General features: G+C 45.2%; 1 protein-coding gene across 7 annotated transcripts in view; it reads right to left on the bottom strand.

The window, feature by feature from the left end:
• Window positions 1-4,788: 4,788 nt before the first annotated feature.
• The window catches only part of ANKRD26 (ankyrin repeat domain containing 26), a 57,660-nt gene continuing 39,597 nt past the window's right edge, over window positions 4,789-22,851 (bottom strand). For 6 of the 7 annotated variants that reach the window (XM_068169762.1, XM_068169746.1, XM_068169770.1 and 3 more), the window contains 12 exons: window positions 22,216-22,368; window positions 21,105-21,280; window positions 20,811-20,904; window positions 19,663-19,740; window positions 18,548-18,670; window positions 17,632-17,744; window positions 16,552-16,693; window positions 14,773-15,045; window positions 13,462-13,697; window positions 12,613-12,859; window positions 8,250-8,295; window positions 4,789-6,331 (listed from right to left, as the gene is read on the bottom strand). In XM_068169762.1, the coding sequence (XP_068025863.1) occupies window positions 6,180-6,331; window positions 8,250-8,295; window positions 12,613-12,859; window positions 13,462-13,697; window positions 14,773-15,045; window positions 16,552-16,693; window positions 17,632-17,744; window positions 18,548-18,670; window positions 19,663-19,740; window positions 20,811-20,904; window positions 21,105-21,280; window positions 22,216-22,368 (1,833 nt within the window). In that variant the 3' untranslated portion in view covers window positions 4,789-6,179. Of the gene's footprint in view, window positions 6,332-7,009; window positions 7,095-8,249; window positions 8,296-12,612; window positions 12,860-13,461; window positions 13,698-14,772; window positions 15,046-16,551; window positions 16,694-17,631; window positions 17,745-18,547; window positions 18,671-19,662; window positions 19,741-20,810; window positions 20,905-21,104; window positions 21,281-22,215; window positions 22,369-22,851 lie in introns of all 7 variants that reach the window. The other variant, XM_068169776.1, reaches the window with a different exon arrangement.

Raw genomic sequence — 22,851 nt, 5'->3', positions numbered from 1 at the left:
AATTTTTACAATCTGTGTTCTTATTTCTGCTTTCTAGTGAGGGAAACTGCACTTTATTGGTTAGAGTCATGAAAATAAAGTGTGGATTTTTCATTTTTTTAAGAGGAAGTTCCTTGGTCACAGTCAAGTTGCAGAAGAGTTGGGTCATCAGTCAGTTTTAGCTTCCCTTTTGATAAAGGCATACTTAATGGACCAGGTATTCACAGTCAAAAAGTCCATGAAATCCAGATGTGCCAGATGTAGTATCTGTGCACACCTAGCCTTGAGGTGAAGGAGGGAAAACTTGTACCAGGCTTAGGTTAAAGACATAGAACAGCAGATAGTAAAGAGCAAGACATTTATCCTGTAAATCTTTCTCCTCATAGCCCCTTCCAAGGTACTATCATAGAATCAATAAGGTTGGAAGAGATCATCAAGAAGATCATCAAGTCCAGCCTGTCACCCAAGACCTCATGACTACTAAACCATGGCACCAAGTGCCACGTCCAATCTCCTCTTGAACACCTCCAGGGACAGTGACTCCACCACCTCACTGGGCAGCACATTCCAATGGCTAATGACTCTCTCCTCACCTCGAGCCTGAACTTCCCCTGGTGCAGCTTGAGACACTGTCTTCTTGTTCTGGTGCTGATTGCCTGGGAGAAGGGACCAATCCCCTCCTGGCTACAAACCCCCTTCAGGTAGTTGTAGACAGCAATAAGATCTCCCCTGAGCCTCCTATTCTCCATGCTAAGCAACCCCAGCTCCCTCACGTTCTCCTCGTAGGGCTTATGCTCGAGGCCTCTCACCAGCCTTGTTGCCCTTCTGGATGTTCTGTCTTGGGTCCTTTTGGGGACCTTTTTCTGGCAATGATGGCAGAAATGCTGACATTTCTTCCACCAGCAGCATTTTCCCTGAAAATAAAAACATCAAAATCAAAAGCTGCACTGATGAGAAGCTGCAAACACAATAGCATTCAGACATCTGCCAAGAGCTGCTTGCTAGCGCTGAAAGCCTGACCTTATCTAAGCGGTAATATCTTCCTTCCTGAAGTCTTGCAACAGGTTCCAGGAACTCTGGAACTTGTGCTGAACAACGTGCTGCTGCTGTTCATCACTGGCAGTGCCACAGAACGCCAAGAAATTTCACTCAGTGCTGAACTTCCTGCCTCTGGTACTTGGCACTTTTAGACAGAAGGTGTCTGTTACTCAGGGGAGCACACAGGCGTGTGCATCTGCTGGCTTTGCACACTGAAACATCTTTAATGGCTGGCCTGCCAGCTTTTTGTTTGACACTTCAGATTGAGCTTATCTTTCATTTAGTGTTGATTTTTTTCCAGCTTACAGTGCTCTGCATACAAACTGGAGTGGACATTCTACAGGTAGAGAAATCTATCCAAAAAAACCAAGCAGCAAGCAGGATAGAAACCTGTTGATTGTGGCTAAAGGTAGGTTTGCTATAGAATAGTTCTCTTTAACACAGATTCAATTCCTGTGCACATCATTCACATGAGAAATTCTGAGAACTTGTGAGAAAACCTTCTTGACTGAGAAGTACTTAGAATAGAATTAACCAGTTTGGAAAAGACCCTCAAGATCGAGTCCAACCTATCACCCAACACCATCTAATCAACTAAACCATGGCACCAAGCACCCCATCCACTCTCTTCCTAAACACCTCCAGTGATGGTGACTCCACCACCTCCCCAGGCAGCCCATTCCAATGGGCAATCACTCTTTCTATGAAGAACTTCTTCGTAACCTCCAGCCTAAACCTCCCCTGGTGCAGCTTGAGACTGTGTCCTCTTGTTCTGGTGCTGGTGGCCTGGGAGAAGAGACCAGCCCCCACCTGGCTACAACCTCCCTTCAGGTAGTTGTAGACAGCAATAAGGTCTCCCCTGAGCCTCCTCCAGGCTAAGCAACCCCAGCTCCCTCAGCCTCTCCTCACAGGGCTTGTGCTCCAAACCCCTCACCAGCCTCATTGCCCTTCTCTGGACACGTTCAAGAGTCTCAATATCCTTCTTAAACTGAGGGGCCCAGAACTGGCCACAGTACTCATGGTGTGGCCTAACCCATGCTGAGTATAGGGGCACAATGACTTCCCTGCTCCTGCCAGCCACACTATTCCTGATACAGGCCAGGATGCCATTGTGTTCTCTTGTGCTGGCAGTGGCTAGGGAGAAAACAGGAGACTTTTGGTATTGCATTTACAGCAGATAGGGCCAAATAAGTCACTGTAAAACCAGTGCAGGTAAGTAGAGAGACTACCATCTACAAAGCTTAAAAAACTTCCAACATAACAATGAAAGGGCTTGGCACAAAAGGAAGAAACATCTTTTTCTGCACTTGCTTACCTGTCAACGTGTTTCTAAAGCTACTGTAATTCTTCCTTTGGATTTTTGTGCTTAAATCTTTGGGGATTCTCACTTGTATAACTTCAGACTTCAACTCTGCTTATGATGCAGATGGACACCTGTGTGCAGATGAACACCCTGATGTTTGTTCAATCTGGCCAGAGCTGCTGGTGGTGTACATCAAGGATCTGCAGTATTTGCACTGATGCAACATGCAGATGACCTAGTGTCCTCAGATACAGGAGACAGAAATGTCAACATTGTATTCAAAACAACACACACCAAAAAACTCCCTGCCTATTTATCATTTAAAACTCAGTTTATGCCATATCCAATGGATAAAAACAATTCTTGCTACCTGCTACCGAAATACCACTTCATCCATACCGTTTCATGTATATGGACTGGATCCATGGAGAGTTCTGTTTTGCTGGGAGTTGCAGTGCTGAACAGAAGCCAAGGCGGGAAGTGATTATGGCTAAGGAGCTGATGCTGATTGAAAATGTGTGATGCTGGGGAGGAAGTATCACACAATAGAACCTCAGTTTGTTTGGAACTAGATTTCAAAAGCAGGGCACATTGAGATGTAAACAGTCAATAGGAGCAGGGCCAGCCTTCCTCCTAACAATCAGCTCATTAGCAGCAGGAGCGTGCAGTGGTTTCCAGGATTAAGCTGCGAATGCAAAACCCGTGGCAGCGCGTGCTCAGCAGGGCTGGCTGGCAACAGCCTTCTTGCTGGGCTTCTGCTGCTGCTCGTCCGATTTCATCCTCGGTACTGGAGTCAGGTGTAAGTGCAGCTTAAATCTAGGAAGTACAAGTGCTGGAGGTCTTTGAAAATGCTGGATGAAGATTCTTTTGTGTAACCATAATGGGGTAGGGTTGCCCTCTGAAACTGCACTTCTAGTTTTCAAAGACCACTTCCCTGAAGAGTTGTCAGCTCACCATGTTACCTGTGCATCCGACTGCTGGACCTACAGCAAACCTGGGCTGTTAGCTGGCCTGGTGTGAAACCATATAGCAACTCATCCTAACTGGCACCCCTACTAAGAGGTGCCACACTAAGAGATTGTGATGAAGAAGTTATTAATTTATTAATGTGCCAGGGTCTAGTAGACATGAGGTCTTGCATGACAGGTTGGACTTGATGATCTTTGAGGTCTTCTTTTCCAACCTTATTGATTCTATGGTTCTATATGAAGTATGAATTCTAAAAAATATTATTAAAAATATTAGAATCATAGAATCAATCAACCAGGTAGGAAAAGACCTCAGAGATCATCAAGTCCAACCTACTACCTAATACCTAACACCTCCTGACAACTAAACCAAGGCTCCAAGTGCCACATCCAACCCCGATAATAATAATAACCGATTAGTCACTATTTTATCTACAGATTCCAGTGCACGAGTGTGAAATATATCCCATAATTAGTTTAGTATGTACAATTTGAACCCAATTAGAATATTTACGGAATTTCAATTAAAGGAACGAGGCGTGCAATTCCGCCGCTTGTCCACCAGGCGGCGACTCGACAATACGCTGGCGGCTTGAGAACTATGCGTCCCGGGGCTGACGCTGTGGCAGAGCTGCTAGCGGGCCCGCAGAGGGGGCTTCCCTGCGGATGGTGGCGGCGGGGGCAACCTTCTCCCTCCTGCGGCGGCCGGGAAGGGATGAATCGTAGAATCACAGAATCAGGGAGGGTTGAAAGGGACCACAAGGATCATCTAGTTCAAACCCCCCTGTTATGGGCAGGGACACCTCACACTAGATCAGGCTGGCCAGAGCCTCATCCAGCCAGGTCTTAAACACCTCCAGGGATGCGGCCTCAACCCATTCTAGGGCTTCACCACTCTCACGGTGAAGAGCACAAGACTTCCTCTCGGTGGCCAGGTTCCCTTAGCAGGGCTCAGGCGGGAAGCGGTCCCGACGGCTCCCGGTGGGCGGGCTCAGATGTTTCCGATCCCGTGCCGTGGCAGGCAGGGCTGGACCCGGTGGGGTCGGCCCTGGCGGCAATAGGCTTCGGGACCGGCGAGCATGGCGCCGGGGAAGTTGAGTTTACCCTGGGGTGTACAGGGCACGGAGCGGCGGAAGCGCCCCGCTCCTCTTCCCTCCCGCAAGAGCGGCGTCAGGCAGGCGTGCGGCTAGGCACTGGTCCTGCTTTCCGAGCTGATTGATACACAGGGCTCTGTAGCTCGCTGCCTGTTGCTCGTGGCTATAAGCACTTTCAGACTGCTGAAACTCGGCTAGTCCCTTCCCCGTCGATTGGGCAGTCTTAGCCTCGGGGGTCCAGTCCTCTCGAAAACAAGGGGAGCTCTTCTTCCGACCGGTGGGGCTGGCAATACAAAAGGAGGTATTTCCTAGGGCTTTCAGCGAGGGACCCTCCTTCGCTCTATGGGCAGGGAAACCAGTGAAAAGCAGAATCAAGAAGGAAAACAATCAAACAAATATGTGTACTAGATAACAATGTTTATTCAACACAAAGTGGAAACAGTATCTGGAATTAAATAGTGTATTAGCTTCACAAAAATGTATTCCTGTAAAAAGGAACAGTGCCACAGCAGCTTTCCTCACTCTGTTAAGTCAAGCCGTTGAATTAGTGGGAAACCCCCCACATCTATCCAGTCTTAATTCATTTCAGTACAACCATTCTTACTCTTCCAGAACTGGGACTCTCTTCTATAATCTTCTTAGATCACTAGTGCCTTTTGCAGGCAGGAAATGACATCTACAGATCTTCAGTAACAACAGCTGGCTCCCTGAAGTAAGTAACACTGTCTGTTTTATTGACACAAATGCCCCACAACGCTGGCTAACATCTGGGCTACTGCCACCATATCATCAACTGCTAGCAGCAAAAGGCTGTATCACAAGTTTCAGAAAGTACTGAGAAGACTGGAAGTTGATATGTTAACATTCCTTTTCCCCCCCTGCCATATGAAGTGCTCAGGTGTACCACAGGTGTGGATGTAGGAACTGGAAACATCTAAAGCTGCACCAATTTTTAGTACAAAAAATCAACATGAATACCAGAAGAAGCAGTGGGAACAAACTGAAAGACAGCAGGTTCCATCTGAACATCAGGAAATCCATTTTTACTGTGAAGGTGAATGAGCACTGGCACAGTTTGTCCACAGAGTTTGTGAAGTCTCCATCTTGGAGATATTAAAAGGCAACCATGGCCTGGGCAACTGGCTGTAGTGGTCTTCCTTGAGGCAAGGGGGCTACAGCAGATGACCTGCAGAGACCACGTCCAGCCTCACCTGTTCTGTGGTTTTGTGACACAAGACAAACATACCAAATAGAGCACAACTTTCTTGGCACTACTAGACACTCACAGCAAATTTAAACCTAAAATGCATGAAGTGACAGCAATGTAAAGTGCCCTATTCTCCAGTTTGAACCCTGGCAAAACTGCCACTTTATCAGCAGAAAGGTTCACTGCGTCAGGACTGAAGCAGCAGGCTCAAAAATAACACTGGAAACATTAAACCCCAGAACAAAACAGTGAAAAGAATAATCAGAAAGGGAATGCTTTTGCTAAAACACAGACCATGTATGGAACATCTACCTTCACAGGACATTCTGACAGGTCTGTCAACCTCCAGAATCAAGACTGATCCATCTGCTCGTCAGAAAACACAGCTAGGGACTGTACTGTGAGTGCAAACCAGAACAACTGTGTGTCAATAAACCAACAGGTAAGTGCAACGTCCCTGAGGTCCATTTTAAAGGCTTAGCATTTATGTGCAGACTGCAACAAACACATTTTCACATCTGACCCGTGGGAAGGGAAACCACAGATGCACCACGTAAACGAAATGATTTCCAGGGTCCTTTCCTAGAACTTCATCCCATCATGTAATTTTTGGTTAAAACATCACGGTACTCCTGCAGTGCCTTGCTGAGAGGATCCTGGTCAACAGGGAAATTCTGGGAAGATCCATCAGCACATAGCATGGGAGAAGCTCCAGCAGATCCAGTTTCAAGTTCAGCAGTGGCTAGGGAGAAACGAGAAGACTTCTGGTATTGCATTTACAGCAGATAGGGTGTCGTCGTTTGGGCTGGGTGCCCTCTGCTACAGGGGTGTTTCCTGTGTCCAGAAGTCCAGCCCAGTGGGTGGACACAGGAAGTTAGGTTATTTCCTACCATGATCCCTTGCACCACTATAAGTTTCACGGCAGGGTCTGGCACTTACTCTTTCCTTCCTCTCCGCCACCTGGTAACTGGGGGAGAGATCTCCCGGCCATGGGCCTGGTTAGGCCCAAGGCCACAGGGGGATGGGCAGTGTCAGATCTGGCCAGCTGAGACTAGCCTAGCAGTGGGGGAGGGGAAAGGAGGAGCCCTGGGGGTTTTGGGTGCACCCTCAGGTGGGGATGGGATCTCTCTGGGTCTGTTTTGGGGTCTCTCTTGTCACTGTGTTTCTAGTTCTCTGCACGCACTCACTGTTCTATTTAAACTTTCCCTCACTTTTGCAATCCGTTTGTCTGAGTCGTCATTTCTGTGTGTAGTGGGGAGGGGGGGTCTGCCCCAACCCATTACATAGGGCCAAATAAGTCACTGTAAAACCAGTACAGGTAAGTAGAGAGGCTACCATCTACAAAGCTTAAAACCTTCCCATATAACAGTGAAAGGGCTTGGAACAAAAGGAAGAAACATTTTTTCCCACACTTGCTTACCTGTCAACGTGTTTCTAAAGCTACTTCAATCCTTTCATTCCAGAGGCTACACACTGAACATCTTCAGGTAATCCACAAATGATTCCTGCGTACACCAGTGCTAAATTTAGCCCCCTGCAGATCTTTTCAACCTCAAGTGTCCATTTTTCTTAAACACTGTTTTGGAACACTGCTTCTAAAAACCAGCTTCTGCATTTGTTGTGACAAGCTGCTGTCAAAATGCAAACACCTTTGCAGTGCAGCTGATCAGGCCAGGACAAGTCTGCCAGCCTGGCACCTTATCTGAGGGGCACCTTTGTAACTTGCCCTGGCAAACCCCTCTCTTTCTTCCACAAAAGCATGCATTCAGTGAAAGAAATCCACTTTCACCATCTTTCTCCAGCCACCTTTGACAGACAAAGTCCCCAAATCAAACAGACTCTCTGATTCCTAGCAGATGTGCAGTTATGGTCAAATTGCAGGTAGATGCAATGCAACGGCTTTGTGTCCATTCAGACACATGCAAACAGCTATGAAGCTACAGCTGAATACTCTTTATATGATTAAAAGCACATGAGGAACAGAAGGAAATTCTCTCAGGGGCTGCTCTGAAGTAGCTAGCACCAGTCACTGCAAATTAGTAACTCTGGAGGAACAACTGCACACGTTGTATACAAGGTTTTGCAAGCATTCAACTCATCTTATGTTTGCCTTAACACTTTTCTTTAGGAAAAGATCACTCAGTAACCAATCTTTTGTCACTGGTTATAGCCTTCTTGCTTGTGCAAAAAAGGCTGTAACACCTAAGCTACAAATATATCCAATGGAAAAAAAGATGGCAAAAAGTCAAGATCTAACAGCAGAGACTGTGTGTGGTATGGCTTACAGGTGAATGCAATTGCTGTACATAGAAGGGGTAGCTGAAGCCTATAAAAATCTTATCTCAGGGCTTCTATGTTTGGTGTTTGTGCTTGAGGATTAACTTCACTGAAAGGTGACTTCAGCTTAAGCCAAGTGCATCTGTGTGGGTGCAATGGGTTAATGTCCTTTGCACTTAGTCTTTTTCAGGCAACTCCATAACATTCTACACAGTATTTTAGTAAGCAGGAAATCTTCACATACAATTTTAAACTGGAAAGCTAACAGAAAAAAACAACCACCCTGTGCTTAGCACATGAATGTGATAGCTTTCAAGCCATTCCAAGAGTTGGGAAGAGTCACCTTTTTCCTCAAAGGCACTGCCAACATAATGATACCTTACCCTGTTCAAGTTCTTTAGTGATTTTTTCATCCATTTCCTGTCGTACCTAGGATTATATAGAACACATGCAGTTAATATTTTAACAGCTTCATTATGGGGATAGTCAAACCTATGAAGCATTCTTAAAACCACAACACACACACAACATGACAAAAACTATTACCCCAAAGAGAGAAATCTTGGTTTGGGGTATAATTTTTAACATAGAGAAACTCGGTCAGCCAGGCTGTAGCATTCTCACTGCTGAGCAACATGAACTGTAGAATAGAATAGAATAGACCAGACCAGACCAGACCAGAAGAGACCTTCAAGATCATCGTGTCCAACCCATCATCCAACACCACCCAACCAACTAACCCATGGCACCAAGCACCCCAGCAAGTCTCCTCCTGAACACCTCAAGTGATGGTGACTCCAACACCTCCCTGGGCAGCCCATTCCAATGGGCAATCACTCTCTCTGTGTAGAACTTCCTCCTGACCTCCAGCCTGAACCTCCCCTGGCGCAGCCTGAGACTGTGTCCTCTTGTTCTGGTGCTGGCTGCCTGGGAGAAGAGACCAACCTCTTCCTGTCTACAACCTCCCTTCAGGTAGCTGTAGACAGCAATAAGGTCACCCCTGAGTCTCCTCTCCTCCAGGCTAAGCAGCCCCAGCTCCCTCACCCTCTCCTCATAGGGCTTGTGTTCCAAACCCCTCACCAACTTTGTTGCCCTTCTCTGGACTCGTTCCAGCAAGTCAACCTCCTTCCTAAACTGAGGGGCCCAGAACTGGACACAGGACTCGAGGTGTGGCCTAACCAGTGCAGTGTACAGGGGCAGAATGACCTCCCTGCTCCTGCTGGCCACACTGTTCCTGATGCAGGCCAGGATGCCATTGGCCCTCCTGGCCGCCTGGGCACACTGCAGGCTCATGTTCAGCCTACCATCGACCAGTACCCCCAGGTCCCTCTCTGCCTGGCTGCTCTCCAGCCACTCTGACCCCAGCCTGTAGCTCTGCATGGGGTTGTTGTGGCCAATGTGCAGAACCCGGCACTTGGATGTGTTCAATCTCATGCCGTCGTACTCTGTCCATCTGTCCAGGGCCCTCTGCAGAGCCTCTCTACCCTCTAACAGATCAACTCCTGCCCCCAGCTTGATGTCATCTGCAAATTTACTGATAATGGACTCAATGCCCTTGTCCAGATCATCAATAAAGATATTGAACAGGATGGGGCCCAGCACTGATCCCTGGGGGACACCACCAGTGACTGGCTGCCAGCTGGATGTGGCATCATTTACTGGCACCATTTACCACCACTCTCTGGGCTCGGCCCTCAAGCCAGTTCCTAAGCCAGCACACTGGAAACTGCCCCAAATTACTGTAAACCCATTATTGTATTCAGAGGGACAGATGCAATTTTTCTCCTTTGTTACTTCCCAACTTAAAGCCTTATTTCCCAATTAATTCCTCTTCTTTTAGGGGCACATGTCAGGAATCTTGTATTTGTAGCTCCTCAGAGATACAGTATGGCTTCAAACACTATTAATGACATACTACATCCAGCTGAGGAAGCTTAAAACAGCAGTTCTAAGTGAAATAGCCACTTAGATGCATGCCCTCTAGCATAGTGTGGGGTGTCCCTGCCCATGGCAGGGGGGTTGGAACTAGATGATCCTTGTGGTCCCTTCCAACCCTGACAGATACTATGATACTATGATATGACATCCCCATTTATTTTTTCTCAAGGGCTCCTTTAACAGAAGATCAAGTTTTAAGACTTCCCTGAATCCACTGAACATTAAGTGACTTGAGGCTACAGACAGTGCCATTACAATTAGTCTCCGTTGTTCCCTGTGTGCAACTGCATTTACTAAGAGGAAGGATAAATTCACACAGGCAATTTTGGGTCCCAGAGACCAGCCTTCTGTTTCAACTGAGGGGAAGCAGGCATGCATGCTGAGATTTCCCTTTTCTTGTTTTTTGATAGAATGCAGTAGAAATGTTAAAACCTGGGTAAGTTCCCTGAAGATTTAGCAATAGTTTTCACTCACCTTCATTCAAGGAGGAAAACTTTAAAACTTACTACAGTATTTGAGAATTAGAAGCTAACACTGAGAAGACAAACTGTGTGTACTAAGAGCAAGCTCTCCTCAACTCCTCTTTTGACAAACTAAAAGTCTCCACAGGTTGTAAACAAGATCAGAGAGAACTATGGGGGACTAAGTTCTACGAACAAAACTGCACCAGGAAGGAGAAATTTAGGTGCATAAGAAAGCCCCCAAAGTAACAAACAAAACCCCTCCTGACTTAGGTAACTGGAGACTGGGGAAACATCATATGGAATTGTTCTTCAGCCCCCTTGAGTGTGCTCAAGGCTGACTGGTTATTTTGTGACTCTTTCTATACTTCCCAAGTGAGGCCTCAAGAATCAGAACCAGAATCTAGAAGCATTCCCCAGCACAGAAACCCATTGCTAGATGGCAGGCATATGCTCTGAAAAAGAATTGTAGGGATGCTATGGAAGTCAAGACACTGAAGGATTAGAGTGTTGCCATTCTTGGCTCTAATGAGCGCTTGGAATCAGCTCCAATGTTCTCCACAAGCACATTTTGTGCATCCTTCTTCACAAGACATTGATGCAGCCTACACTGTGTTTTGAAATATGTACCTGCATGTAACAACCACCAGATAAAATCAATGAGCCTTTTAACACACTTCATTTCTGTAATAAATTTAAGGGAAGCATACAAGGGAAGAAGGTATCTATCCCAATATTGACAGGACTTGGAGATGCTGTGGTGGGTTAAGGCCTTTTTCTGAAAACAAAAGAACAAAGCAGGGTGGAGGGCTTACAGGTACTTTACCCTCCCTGCCCGGCGTTTCCCCTGGGAAAGCTGAGTCTGTTCCACTCCCCCCTCCCTGCCCAGCTAGGGTAGAAAAAGCAGGACATCATAGCTGTTGGATCTCCTTTTTGGCTCCTGCCTCTGCTGGATGAGAGCTACTGCAGCTGCCCTCCTGCTCCTCAGCCACGTGGCCGGACCTGATCCTTTTCCCTGCTGCCTCTGCACCTCCTCGGAGAAAGACTGGTTTTGTATTATTCTTTTCTGTTCCCCTCCCATCCATTCTTGTTCCTTGCCCTTGTGAACCCTTTTTTTTTCCCCTGTTATTGTCACATATATAATTTATAAGAAAAATTATTCACCTCTCTACTTCCAAGCTGACTCCAGATTGTTGTTTAGTGGATTTGCTCCTTACCCCTTTTTTTTCCCTCTCCCTGTTTGGGGGGGGGGGGTGGAATGGGGAAGAGATTCTCAGCCTTTTCCCCATTTGAGCTTTTCACTCTCAGTTAAGGCTCAAACCACTACAGATGCCCAGAGAGTTCCAATTTCTTCTAAAAAAAAATTAAATGGGAAATGGCTACTTGAAAAATGTTGCTGTTACTCAGTTCAGTAGTACTGAGCACTCCACACTTTTCTTCCCTTCTCTGCCTTTTTTTTCTCACTTCTTCCTCCTCAAACAAGGCACAACTGTTAGCCTTTTTCTTTGAAACTAGGATAGCTTTTTTTTTCCCCTGCAAGTGGGATAGTTTTCCTCCTTTGCCTTTTTCTTCTTGCTTCCATTTCTCTGTCTTTTCTTCACTTGCTCCTTGTTCACCATTCTGTGAGGTATGTGCTGTCACACTGACTGCTAATTACAGGGCAGGCTTTGACCAGAGGCATGGCAGAGGCTGCAGCATTGCTGCACAATTAGAAAGCTATGAAGACTTCCTGAGGACAAGTTCGTGTTACCTTCTCATGTAACAACATTTAGCAATAACTACAAAACAAATGCCTCCTAGGCATAGTATACATCCTGTATTGAAGCATAAAGAGAGAAGTTACACCACTCTCTTCATATCATCCCATTTTTGAAGTATCCCTTTGTTGATATTTAGGTACTAAGACAATATCCAGTGAAGAAACTGCTAAGATAAAGATACAAAGGAAAAGGTATCTCAAACAAAGATGTCTGATGAGATTTTGCACTCATCTAAAGTCAGCTGGCTTAATTAGGTCACACATAGTACACATTCAAATGTAATTAAGAGGTTAGCTGTGAGCTTTCCATACTACTGTATTCTTTTAACCACAGTTTATCTTGTAAAACAGTGTAGTCACACAGTTACTGATTTACATTTCATTACTTTCCGTCTTTGAGCACTCCTGAACATTTGTACAGCCCTGATGACCGAAAGTCTTCACCTGTACCACATGTAGCAATTGTTCTGGCACATCAGACCACATGGCTTGGGACTGTAAAGAGATTCTAACTTTAGGCCAAATATCACAACCTTGCCTACAGATACTCTTTGGTAGTACTTGAGAACAGTATTCCAAGGTGCTTACCTTAGTCATGAAAGCTTCAACACTCTTTCTTGATGAAAATGCAATCCTGGCTGGATTTAGGAAGCTTCCTCCTAGGCTCAGACTTCTGTTCAGTGCCAAATTGTTGCTGAAATGTCCCAGTTCAGTTGAATACAGAACTGGACCTCCAGCCAGATCTCCACCACTAAAGCTGTTTGCGATTAAAGACTTCCTTCTGTGGCGCTCCTGGAGGAGTTTGGCATTGGCTTCTACTAGTTTCTCATTAGCTCTGAAATATTTGGAAGCACAGTAAGAATTATCCTTTGTACTAACAGTTTCACGAAGTTATTCTCCAGGTCTTTGGCTGTTATTCACCTTCTGCAAGTGGAAGGGATTAAGAGCATCCAAAACAAGAACATAACTTGTTCATATTAATGCCGCGATTTAGTGGCGTTACTGCTGGAATGCTAAAGAGAAATGATAAACCTTTATTTGGAATAGAATAAACCAAACCAGGTTGGAAGAGACCTTCAAGATCATCGTGTCCAACACATCAACCAATCCAACCCACTCAAACAGCTAACCCATGGCACCAAGCACCCCATCAAGTCTCCTCCTGAACACCTCCAATGACGGTGACTCCACCATCTTCCCAGGCAGCCCATTCCAATGGGCAATCACTCTCTCTGTATAGAACTTCTTCCTAACATCCAACCTGAACGTCCCCTGGATGACAGTTTGAATGAAGGGAAAGAGTCTTACGGTTCTTCCATCACAAATATGATAACTTACTGATAATGCTGACCAGATGTAGAAGAGGGATTTTAAGTAGGAAGACGCGTGAGGGAAAAGGAGCATCACCTTATCACTCCAAAAACCCCATGGACTTACCTTTCTAGTTTATTTGCTAGGCGTCCTCTAATTTTCACTTCCCCCAGATACAGCTCTTTGTACTTCTCCACTTCTGCCTGCGTGGATTCTTTTTGAAAAACACTGTCTTGTTGGGTACTTTTTATCTTGTCCAATTCACGTTCCAAATCTTTAATTGTCTGTTTTAGCTTGCTTTTCACTGAAGCATGCTGACTGGCTCTGATTTGTTCCATTTGCTCCTGAGAGGCTGCCTGTGTCTGAAGCAGATAATGCACTTTCAACAGTAGCAAAGATAAAGAGAACTCTCCCCACCAGTCAATTGCATGTACCCAGTTTCAAGAGCCCAGCTTTATTCAGTGAAGCAACTGTGCCTCCTCACTACCATCAGCAATCAAGGCCAAACCCTAGAATTAAACCCTGGTACATTAAGTAACTGTTTTCATTCAGAAAGAATTCCCCCTCTTAGCACTGTCATTCAGCAAAGCTACTCATGAAGGCACACTATATGAGACAGGGCTTACAGAAAAGGATTCCTCAAAGAAATTATGAGGAGTTGGGGCTGTTCAGTCTGGAGAAGAGAAGGCTCCGAGGTGACCTCATTGTGGCCTTCCAGTATCTGAAGGGGGCTACAGGAAGGCTGGGGAAGGATTTCTCAGGATATCAGGTAGTGATAGGACTAGGGGGAATGGAATGAAGCTGGAGGTGGGGAGATTCAGGCTGGAGATGAGGAGGAGGTTCTTCCCCATGAGAGTGGTGAAGCCCTGGAATGGGTTGTCCAGGGAGGTGGTTGAGGCCCCATCCCTGGAGGTCTTTAAGACCAGGCTGGACGAGGCTCTGGCCAGCCTGATCTAGTGTGAGGTGTCCCTGCCCATGGCAGGGGGGTTGGAACTAGATGATCCTTGTGGTCCCTTCCAACCCTGACTGATACTATGATACTATTTCTCACCCCTCCCTCCTCCTTGAACCCCTGCAACTTCGGTGACTTATTTTCTGAGCACTTTCCCCTGTCCAGTGATAAAGCAGGATCTGTATGTCTGGCCATGACAACCCTAAGTTGTAATACCCATTCAAGGGTGAAGAGTGAGTACAAGACCAGGAGACAGCAATATTCCCCCACAAACTGCAAAATTGAAATCTACCTTGGGCAAGCTTTTGATTCAGGGATCTGCAGGCCCTCTTGGCCAGCTACACTCCCCCTTCTCCCTCCACCCTTCAGAAAAGATAGAAGTACAACCCTAACATGCAGAATCAGGCACCAAAAAACCACCAAACCCTAAAAAATGATCACCACCACCACAAATGACTGCAGACACGAGTGAGAATTCCACTTACCTGCAAAAACACATTGACTTCTTGTAGTTTTTTCCTTATTTCTTGGTCAGCTTGTTCGTCCACCGCTCTCTTGTATTGCTCTACTTGGCCCACGTTGATCTCCAACCGATATTTAAGGTCAGCCACCTCTTCTTTCAGCTGGCATTGGCTCTTCTCCAGTTTTTCTTGGTTCCCACGCATGGTGGACAACTCTTCTGCTAAGTCCTGATTTTGCACTACTAATTGCATGCATTTCTTAGATTTTATCTCCAGCTGCTGGGTAAGTTCACCAACCTGTAGACAGCAAAACAGATCAAGGGTGATCTAAAATTAGTGAATTCTGTGAAAAATCTGTAAACAGGCTGGCCATGGAGACTGTATTTGTCATTGTCATTTAACAGCTGAACCCATGACAGTTATCTGCTGACTCAGTGTGAGAGCCCAATGACTCCATTGTCTCAAAACAATGTGTGACATATCCGGTCTGAATAGACAGGGTGATGGCTTTGATGGCGCTTAAGGGCTCTCGAGGAGGACTGCTGGCCTGGCAGAGACAAAGACATAATTTCAGTGGAGCCGGCAATTCCCTCTCCTTATTTTTAAAACCACTGCAACAGCGCCACGAGAAGGCCGGTGACAGACATTGCGCTGCAGAAAACTGGAGCAGCCCTCTGATTTGGAGGAGAAATGGAGGAAACCAGCGCAGTATACACTCGAGTCCAACAGAAAACAGAAATTCTAGACGGTTAAAACCGCGCTTCTCCATCACTGGAAAAAACTCTTCCAAGAGAAACAAACATTCTATTAACTCCTCGACTGAAAATGAGCTATTGCAAAGGCAGCTGACTCGTTCTAAACTTCCTAAACATGAACATAGCTCTGAGACATGGCTGCTTCAAGCAACATATGTGAGTAGTGAGTGCAGAAACAGGTAAAGAGGTGACATGCTACTGAGCAGCCAGAGCCACCTCAAAAACGCTCCTGAGAAGGCTGTTTCTGAGTCCCGACAACAACAAGGGAAAGATGGGCTGAGACAGCTCCTAGTAAGCAGCAAGTTACAGAAGGTTTTCTGCATCGCCTCAACACATCATGCCCAGAAAGCACTAACACCATTTAGAAAGGCAAAAGTTGAACTGCTTCCTGCTCAACTCATGCCTAAGAGCTCAAGGGGTGATCTTTGGCAAAGCCAACTTCATGCAGTTGTTCCAAGTTATGACAGTGTTACTTCTCTCTCTTCCAGAGAATGAATTATCTGTCAGACTTCAAAGATGCTGCCACAGCTTCTAGCTGCAGACAGGCCAGCACTGGGCCTCATTGCTCTCACCCATGGATGAGACATCTTGGTAGGATTGCAGACCTGCCTCTTCCTATGGCCCAGCCAGGAGATCTGCATTCTTAGCTGACTCTGTTTACTGTCACTAGACCTGTTCTGCTCTTCTTGGTAAGGGCCTGTGAGACTGCTCTCTGGCCCTTCAGGTCATGGACTCTGACAGCCTTACTGCAACTCTTGGCTTGCCCCTCCTCAACAGGACAACTTGCCCTTGATGTGCCCTTGCAAGATCTGTTTTCCACATAACATTTTCATCTCTAGCCATCATAACTACATTACTCTAAGTTATGGTCATCTACTATTGCAACAGCAGAAGGAGCACCAAGAAAAGGTAAATCAATTCCAAAATAAAGCCAAGGGAATTTGTTTGTTTTTTTTCCTCATCAACAACATAGAAGGAAGTATAGGGAAAGAATAAGATATTTCAAAAGAAATACCCCATCACAAGAATCAAACAAACCAGTACTAACCTTTGCTTGTAATTCACCAACTTCATTGACCAATTCAGAAGACCTCTTTTTCATTTCTCCCTGCAAATTAAGCTGGGACTCCACCTCTCCCTCTTCATAGAGCCGTATCTTCTTCACAGCTCTAGTGAGAAGCCTCTTCAACCTACACAGCAAATGAGCCAAGAAAAGGAACCTGCAGCCTTTTTCCACATTGTCACGTAAGCAGCACAGACACAGCTTGCTTAACCTTTATCATACTTGAAGCTCCAGGAATTAGGAAAACCAGAATTCCTGTGCCACAAATCACATGAAGGGTGCACATTACCTTGTACCTTAAAAAGAGTACTGTGAGTACCCTTGAGTACTGTGCCCAGTTCTGGGCCCCTCAATTTAAGAAGGACATTGAGATGCTTGAACGTGTCCAGAGAAGGGCAACAAGGCCGGGGAGAGGCCTTGAACACAAGCCCTGTGAGGAGAGGCTGAGGGAGCTGGGATTGTTTAGCCTGGAGAAGAGGAGGCTCAGGGGTGACCTCATTGCCCTCTACAACTACCTGAGGGGTGGCTGTAGCCAGGAAGGGGCTGGTCTCTTCTCCCAGGCAACCAGCACCAGAACAAGGGGACACAGTCTCAAGCTGCGCCAGGGGAAGTTTAGGCTCAAGGTAAGGAGAAAGGTCTTCACTGAGAGAGTCATTAGTCATTGGAATGGGCTGCCCAGGGAGGTGGTGGAGTCACCATCCCTGGAGGTGTTCAAGAGGAGACTGGACGTGGCACTTGGTGCCATGGTCTAGTCATGGGTCTGTGGTGACAGGTTGGACTCTATGTTCCTTGAAGTCTCTTCCAACCTTGGCGATACTGTGATACTGTGAAGAGGTACAAGAGAGATTCCTTCCCCAAGAAAACTGTGGGGCAGCCTCAATCTACAACTCTTATGGCAACTGTTGAATACTATGGGCTCACGCATAGAAACACCTTGCAAGAACTAACGTGAGGCTTGTATTTGCTCACAAACAATCTCTAACATACACCAATTTTTTACACTGAAGTTCAATAAAGCTTGACTCCTACTCAGAGGTACCTCTTCATCATACTGCAAAGCCATACCTCTTACAGTTTTTCTGCAGTTCAGTGTTTCTTTTAATTTCTTGGTCCAAACGCAGCTCGACTGGATGCTTCAATTCTTCCAGCTCTTTCACTTTCTTTCTTTCATTCTCACACTTTCAAAACAGAAAAGATACAAGACATACAGAGCACAGGAACAATACCTCCACGCAGTATGGGCACGCAGCATTCCCCACAGAGAAGCTGCAGTATGTCTCTAAGTTCCACAGAATGCCAGGAGACAGAATTCCTGAGACCATTTAATCACTTTCAGGTTTCACATCAAACAGGGCAACACCTAACAACAGAAACAGATGCCCTCACTGAAGCGAGGGCTACCCTCTTCTAATGCTTCAAAGCAAAAAAGTGGAGAAGACCCTGGAGACCACTTTTGACAGTTTCTCTGTTCACAGCAAGCATTAAGTAAGTATGCACATCATGGGAGACCACAGGTCAGTTTGAAGGTCTCGTGAGACCTTTAATGAATAGCAGGCAGGAGATTGTAGAGGAATCTGATCTTTTGGAATTCTACAGTGCTCCTGCTAGCCTGAAAATACGGAGCAGCTTGTCCGTAAGTTACACTGGAAACATGAAGCATTTTAATCCTGCCCAGAAACCTGAGTCAGAAGATGACCAAAAGCAATCCAAGGAAAGAACTGGGGAACTGCAGCCTTGCTCTATGTGCTTGACTGATAGTAAATCACATGGTGAACTCTCTCCAACAGAACCACTCCAAATTTAACACAAAAATACCCAGCTAGCTTTTAACTGCTTGCTGGATGGCCCCCAAATGACAAGATACTCAGCACCTGAACAACATGGGTAACAGGAAAAGCTAGGCATGCAAGAACTTGAACAAAAAGGTGAATGCAGTTCTCCTGGGTATTGGCTAGGTGTCTGGAGAATTATCTGGGCTCACCTGTTCCAAGAGATCAGCCTTCTCCCTGTCAAGCTGAGCAACACGCTCTTTGAAGTGGGTTATTGACTTCAATTGCTCTTCCCACACACTATCCTTTGATATTGCCACATTCTGCTTTTGCATCTGCGAAAGCAACATCGGCAGAAGAAAAATCTAAGGTGACTGGACAGGCAGCACTGCAGTACAAAGTAGCCACTGAAATGGAGACAGGCCTAAGCTCTCCTCTCTCCATCCAAGTTCTGTGATCAAGGTTCAAGTAGAGCACAAAACACACCTCAGGAAACATTACAAAGAACAACTGAACCTGTTGGTGGAAAGAATAAACACTCTGGAAGTGACAAGATGAGGTTACAACTTCAGGGAATAAGACAACACAGACATGCACAAAATCACCCTACGCCTTGCTTCAGCACAAAGGGACAAAGATTTGCCTAACCAGATGCACTTGAGTAGAGCAGAACTTGTTGATTCAGGCCATATATAAAGAATGCAAACCAACCAGATGTTTTTAGTGGCATTCTGTAAGAAACACCACCCCATCTCCCCAAATCCAAACTAACAAACAAGTCTATTGGTCTACAGAAAGTTATTAAAACCTTATCAGAAAAGCTTATATTAAAAAAAATACTCAGGGTGCACAACTTTCTCAAATATCCTTACAGAATAGGTGAATCATTGAGTCTCAGGACAGAAACTAACATGGCCTCAAGAGCAAGCTCTGACAAAGCTGCAAAGAGGACACGGATCTCCCAAGTCCAGTCCCCTCTCTCAGCTTTCAACCACAGATCCGCCCCTTGCCCACAACATCCATCCTATCCATCATCTGCCATGGTTTAACTTCAGTAAGCAGCCAAGCACCACACAGCCACTTGCCCACTCGCCCCCAGTGGGATGGGGGAGAGAATTCAAACAAATTGTGCTGATGAACACATGTATCTTATACACCACAACACACAGACAAAAAAGAGCAGCATGGGAATGATGAAATGTGCAGCCTTTTCCCTTGAGGTTGCCTTGAACTGTGCCTAAACAGCCCACCTGGTATTTTCATCCACTACCTGCCCACAAAAAATTCAAGAGACTAAAACAGTCATTCATAGAAGCAACTCATGTACCTGCTGCTGGTGGTGGTACTCTACAACTGCCTGTGTTGTCTGGAAGCCAGTTATCAAGTCTTCCAAGCGGTTATGAACCTATGGAAGCATTAAAAGAAGCAAGACAATACATTTGACTTTCCAGACCAAAGTTTATGCTTGTTACCAAAAATAAATACCACATACACCTCTTTGTTCCTGTAGTATTTATAACCAGCATTAATAGCTCCAATTTGATACCACTGTAAAACTGCTAGCAATCATCATTGCTTCAGACAGAGAGAACAGCATGCAGGGTACAAAGAATCTCAACTGGCCAAGGCCAACGGTATCAGTGTGATAAGCAGGACTGGGGAAGTGATTGACCCCCTGTAATTCAGCACTGGTGAAGCTGCAGCTTGAGTATTGTGTTCAGTTTTGGGGCCTTCACTACAAGAAAAGTCATTGAGGTCCTGAAGCAGTTCTAGAGAATGGCAACAAAGATAGTGATGGGCCTGGAGAGCAGCTCTGATGAGGAGCAGCTGAGGGAAATGGGATTGTTTAATCTGAAGAAAAGGAGGCTGAGGGAAGATGTTATTGCTCACTACAACTACCCAAAAGGAGGCTGGAGCAAGGTGTCAGTCTCTTCTTTCTCATAACAAGTGACAGAATGAGAGGAAATGTTGTCAGGTTGTGTCAGAGGAAGCTTAAGGCTGGATATTAAAAGAAATGTCTTCACTTACCAGCCTCTGGACTTGACTACCCAGAGAGATGATTCAATCACCATCTCTGGAAATGTTTAAAAGATGCATCAATGTGGTGCTAAGGGACATATTTTAGCACCAGACTTGGTAGAGTTAGATAATGGTCAGACTCAATGATCTTAAAGGTCTTTTCCAACTGAAAGGATTCTATATTTCTATCTGATATGATGGGACTGAAGCAAACAATAGTTACACCGGCATATTAATGTCAGATCCTTATCTTTTAGAGCGTTAAGTATGACTTGCTATAGTAGCATGGGAAAACTCTAAAAACCAGAAAGCTGAGGAATGCTTTCCAAGCAGCCTCTATTCAGCAGAACTCAGGAACTGAGCTCCTACAGGTTCTCCAGGACAACTTCATCTTAAAAATTCCCTACAGAAGGAGGCCTGGGAGCTTACAGAAAGGGAAGTTTATGACCAGCTTACCGAGGCAGAGACTTGCAGGTCTCTCTGAAGCGCTTCAACCCTAGTGCTTTGTTGTTGGACTGTGGCTTCCAATTGAGCATTTTCAATTTCAAGGCTTAAAAAGAAATACAGGTCTTATTATGGAAATCCACCTGAGCACCAATTATCCAAGAACAGTGCGAAATAACATAACCCAATATGAAAACATCCTTCAAAGCCATGTATTAACTTGCCGTGATGCAACAAGGCTACGCTGCTGTTTTCACACAATCCCAGAAAGCAACAGATGCTTTCCTTCACTGTGTCTTCTCTTACCGCTGGACATGTTCTTCTAGTTGTTTTATAGTAGTATCAGTCCCAGAGGATGCCAAAAGAAGGTCCTGGAGTTTCTGGGAGGAAGCTATTAGTTCTCTTTCTTTATCATCCAAGGCAGTCTTCATGTCACGAACACAATGTTCAGACTGGAGGTGCTGCTCTTCCAACTCCTGCAACTGTAAAATCACAGTAAGAATCCACAGTAGACAGGTGAGCCTTTATAGGGAAAAGTCAGCTGCTGCTGAAGAATTCAGGTACTGTGGATTTCTGCACAGACCCTCTAGCCAAAGAAGTGTAATAATTTCAAGTACATCCAAACCTTCACTTCTACTAGCAGATTAACACAACCTGTGTTACTTCACCACTTTTACCCTGGCCTTTCCCATCCCTCTACCCATGTCCTGTAGCAGCAGCATTGCCCCTTCTACCCCTTTGGTGACTTGTGACATTTTTTGTATCCACCTCTTGCTTCTTTGGGAAAATATGAACTAAAAAGTTCATTCTTCTCCTGAAATGAATCCACAACTCCCTCATAAAAGAATTTACAATCCCTTCATAAGAAGATTAGGATGATTTCTATTTCAGAACTCCAAGGCCTCTATAATTCTGTTTAAGAACACTGCAAAGGTGGTCCCTGCCTCAAAATGGAGTTCGCAATTCACTTGTAAGAATGCTGCTTAAGGATGGCAAGTTACAGTAGGGGCAAAAAAGAGGAGGAAATGAAGAAATACAGATCAATAAATGAATGAATGCAGAGTAAGTGAGGAAGGATGGGGAGAGAAGAAAAATAGGCATCATTAAAAAAGTCCAAATGCAGCAGTCCAGTGTATCTACTGTTCTTCAGAAAGCAGACAACATGCTTGGCCAAACCAACTGCAGTAAGCTATAGACAGATGAGCTTATTTTTCAAAGCACCTTAGAAAGCAGAAACCTTTGTCCACTTAAGGACAGTCTCCTCATGTCACAGACCTGATCATGGACACTAGGTTGTAAATTCATTCACACATCACTAAATCTCAACTTTGGAAATTTCTTCTAGGGTTTTAGGACAACACTCATGCCTTCTTTCAACAGCCACCCTCATTTATTCACAGTTAAAGACATTAGGTACCTCAGTTTTAATCTTTTTCAGTTCCTTTTGTAAACATAGTTTGTCTTCCTCCAAGTCACTGCGGTAGCGTGTAGAAACTTCAAGTGAAGCTTCAGACATAGATTGCTTTTTAAGAGCATCTGCAAGCTCCTGCTGCAGCTGTCTGACTGTGCCCTAGTGAAATAGCCAAATGAGCATGAAGAAAATGGTAAGAACATGAACTATGCCTTTATTTTAACTTACCTGATCAACAATCACAACTGTCTGGATTGAACACAAAGCTATGAAGCTTTGCTTGCTACCAGCAGGAATCTGCACAGATGACTTCTCTTCATCTCTCTCAGCTAAACACCTCCAAATTATCAGCAGCTGTTCAAGGATGTTTCTATGTCTTAATACACACAAAAGGCTGAAACACTGCTCTTCTTGGAACAACACACAAGCACACAGTATAATAATGTATTTTTTTCTAACAAAAGCCAAAGAAATCTGCTGTGAAGTAAAAGTGACAGCTGAACTGCAGATATCGCTCTGATGACCAAGAGCAGGACTCTGCAAATCATTGAACGAATACGTGTATCTGAAACCTCTTTTGAGATATACCAATTCTATGTTGAATCACATCCTCTTGCAGTCTCCTTAGCAAATTCAGTTTAG

Source organism: Melanerpes formicivorus, unplaced genomic scaffold (genome assembly GCF_026170545.1).
Source record: "Melanerpes formicivorus ecotype bairdi unplaced genomic scaffold, bMelFor1.0.p_v2 SCAF_3, whole genome shotgun sequence".
NCBI lineage: Eukaryota > Metazoa > Chordata > Aves > Piciformes > Picidae > Melanerpes > Melanerpes formicivorus.
Note: the sequence above shows the minus strand (reverse complement) of the source record. Positions and strands in the feature narration are given on the sequence as shown.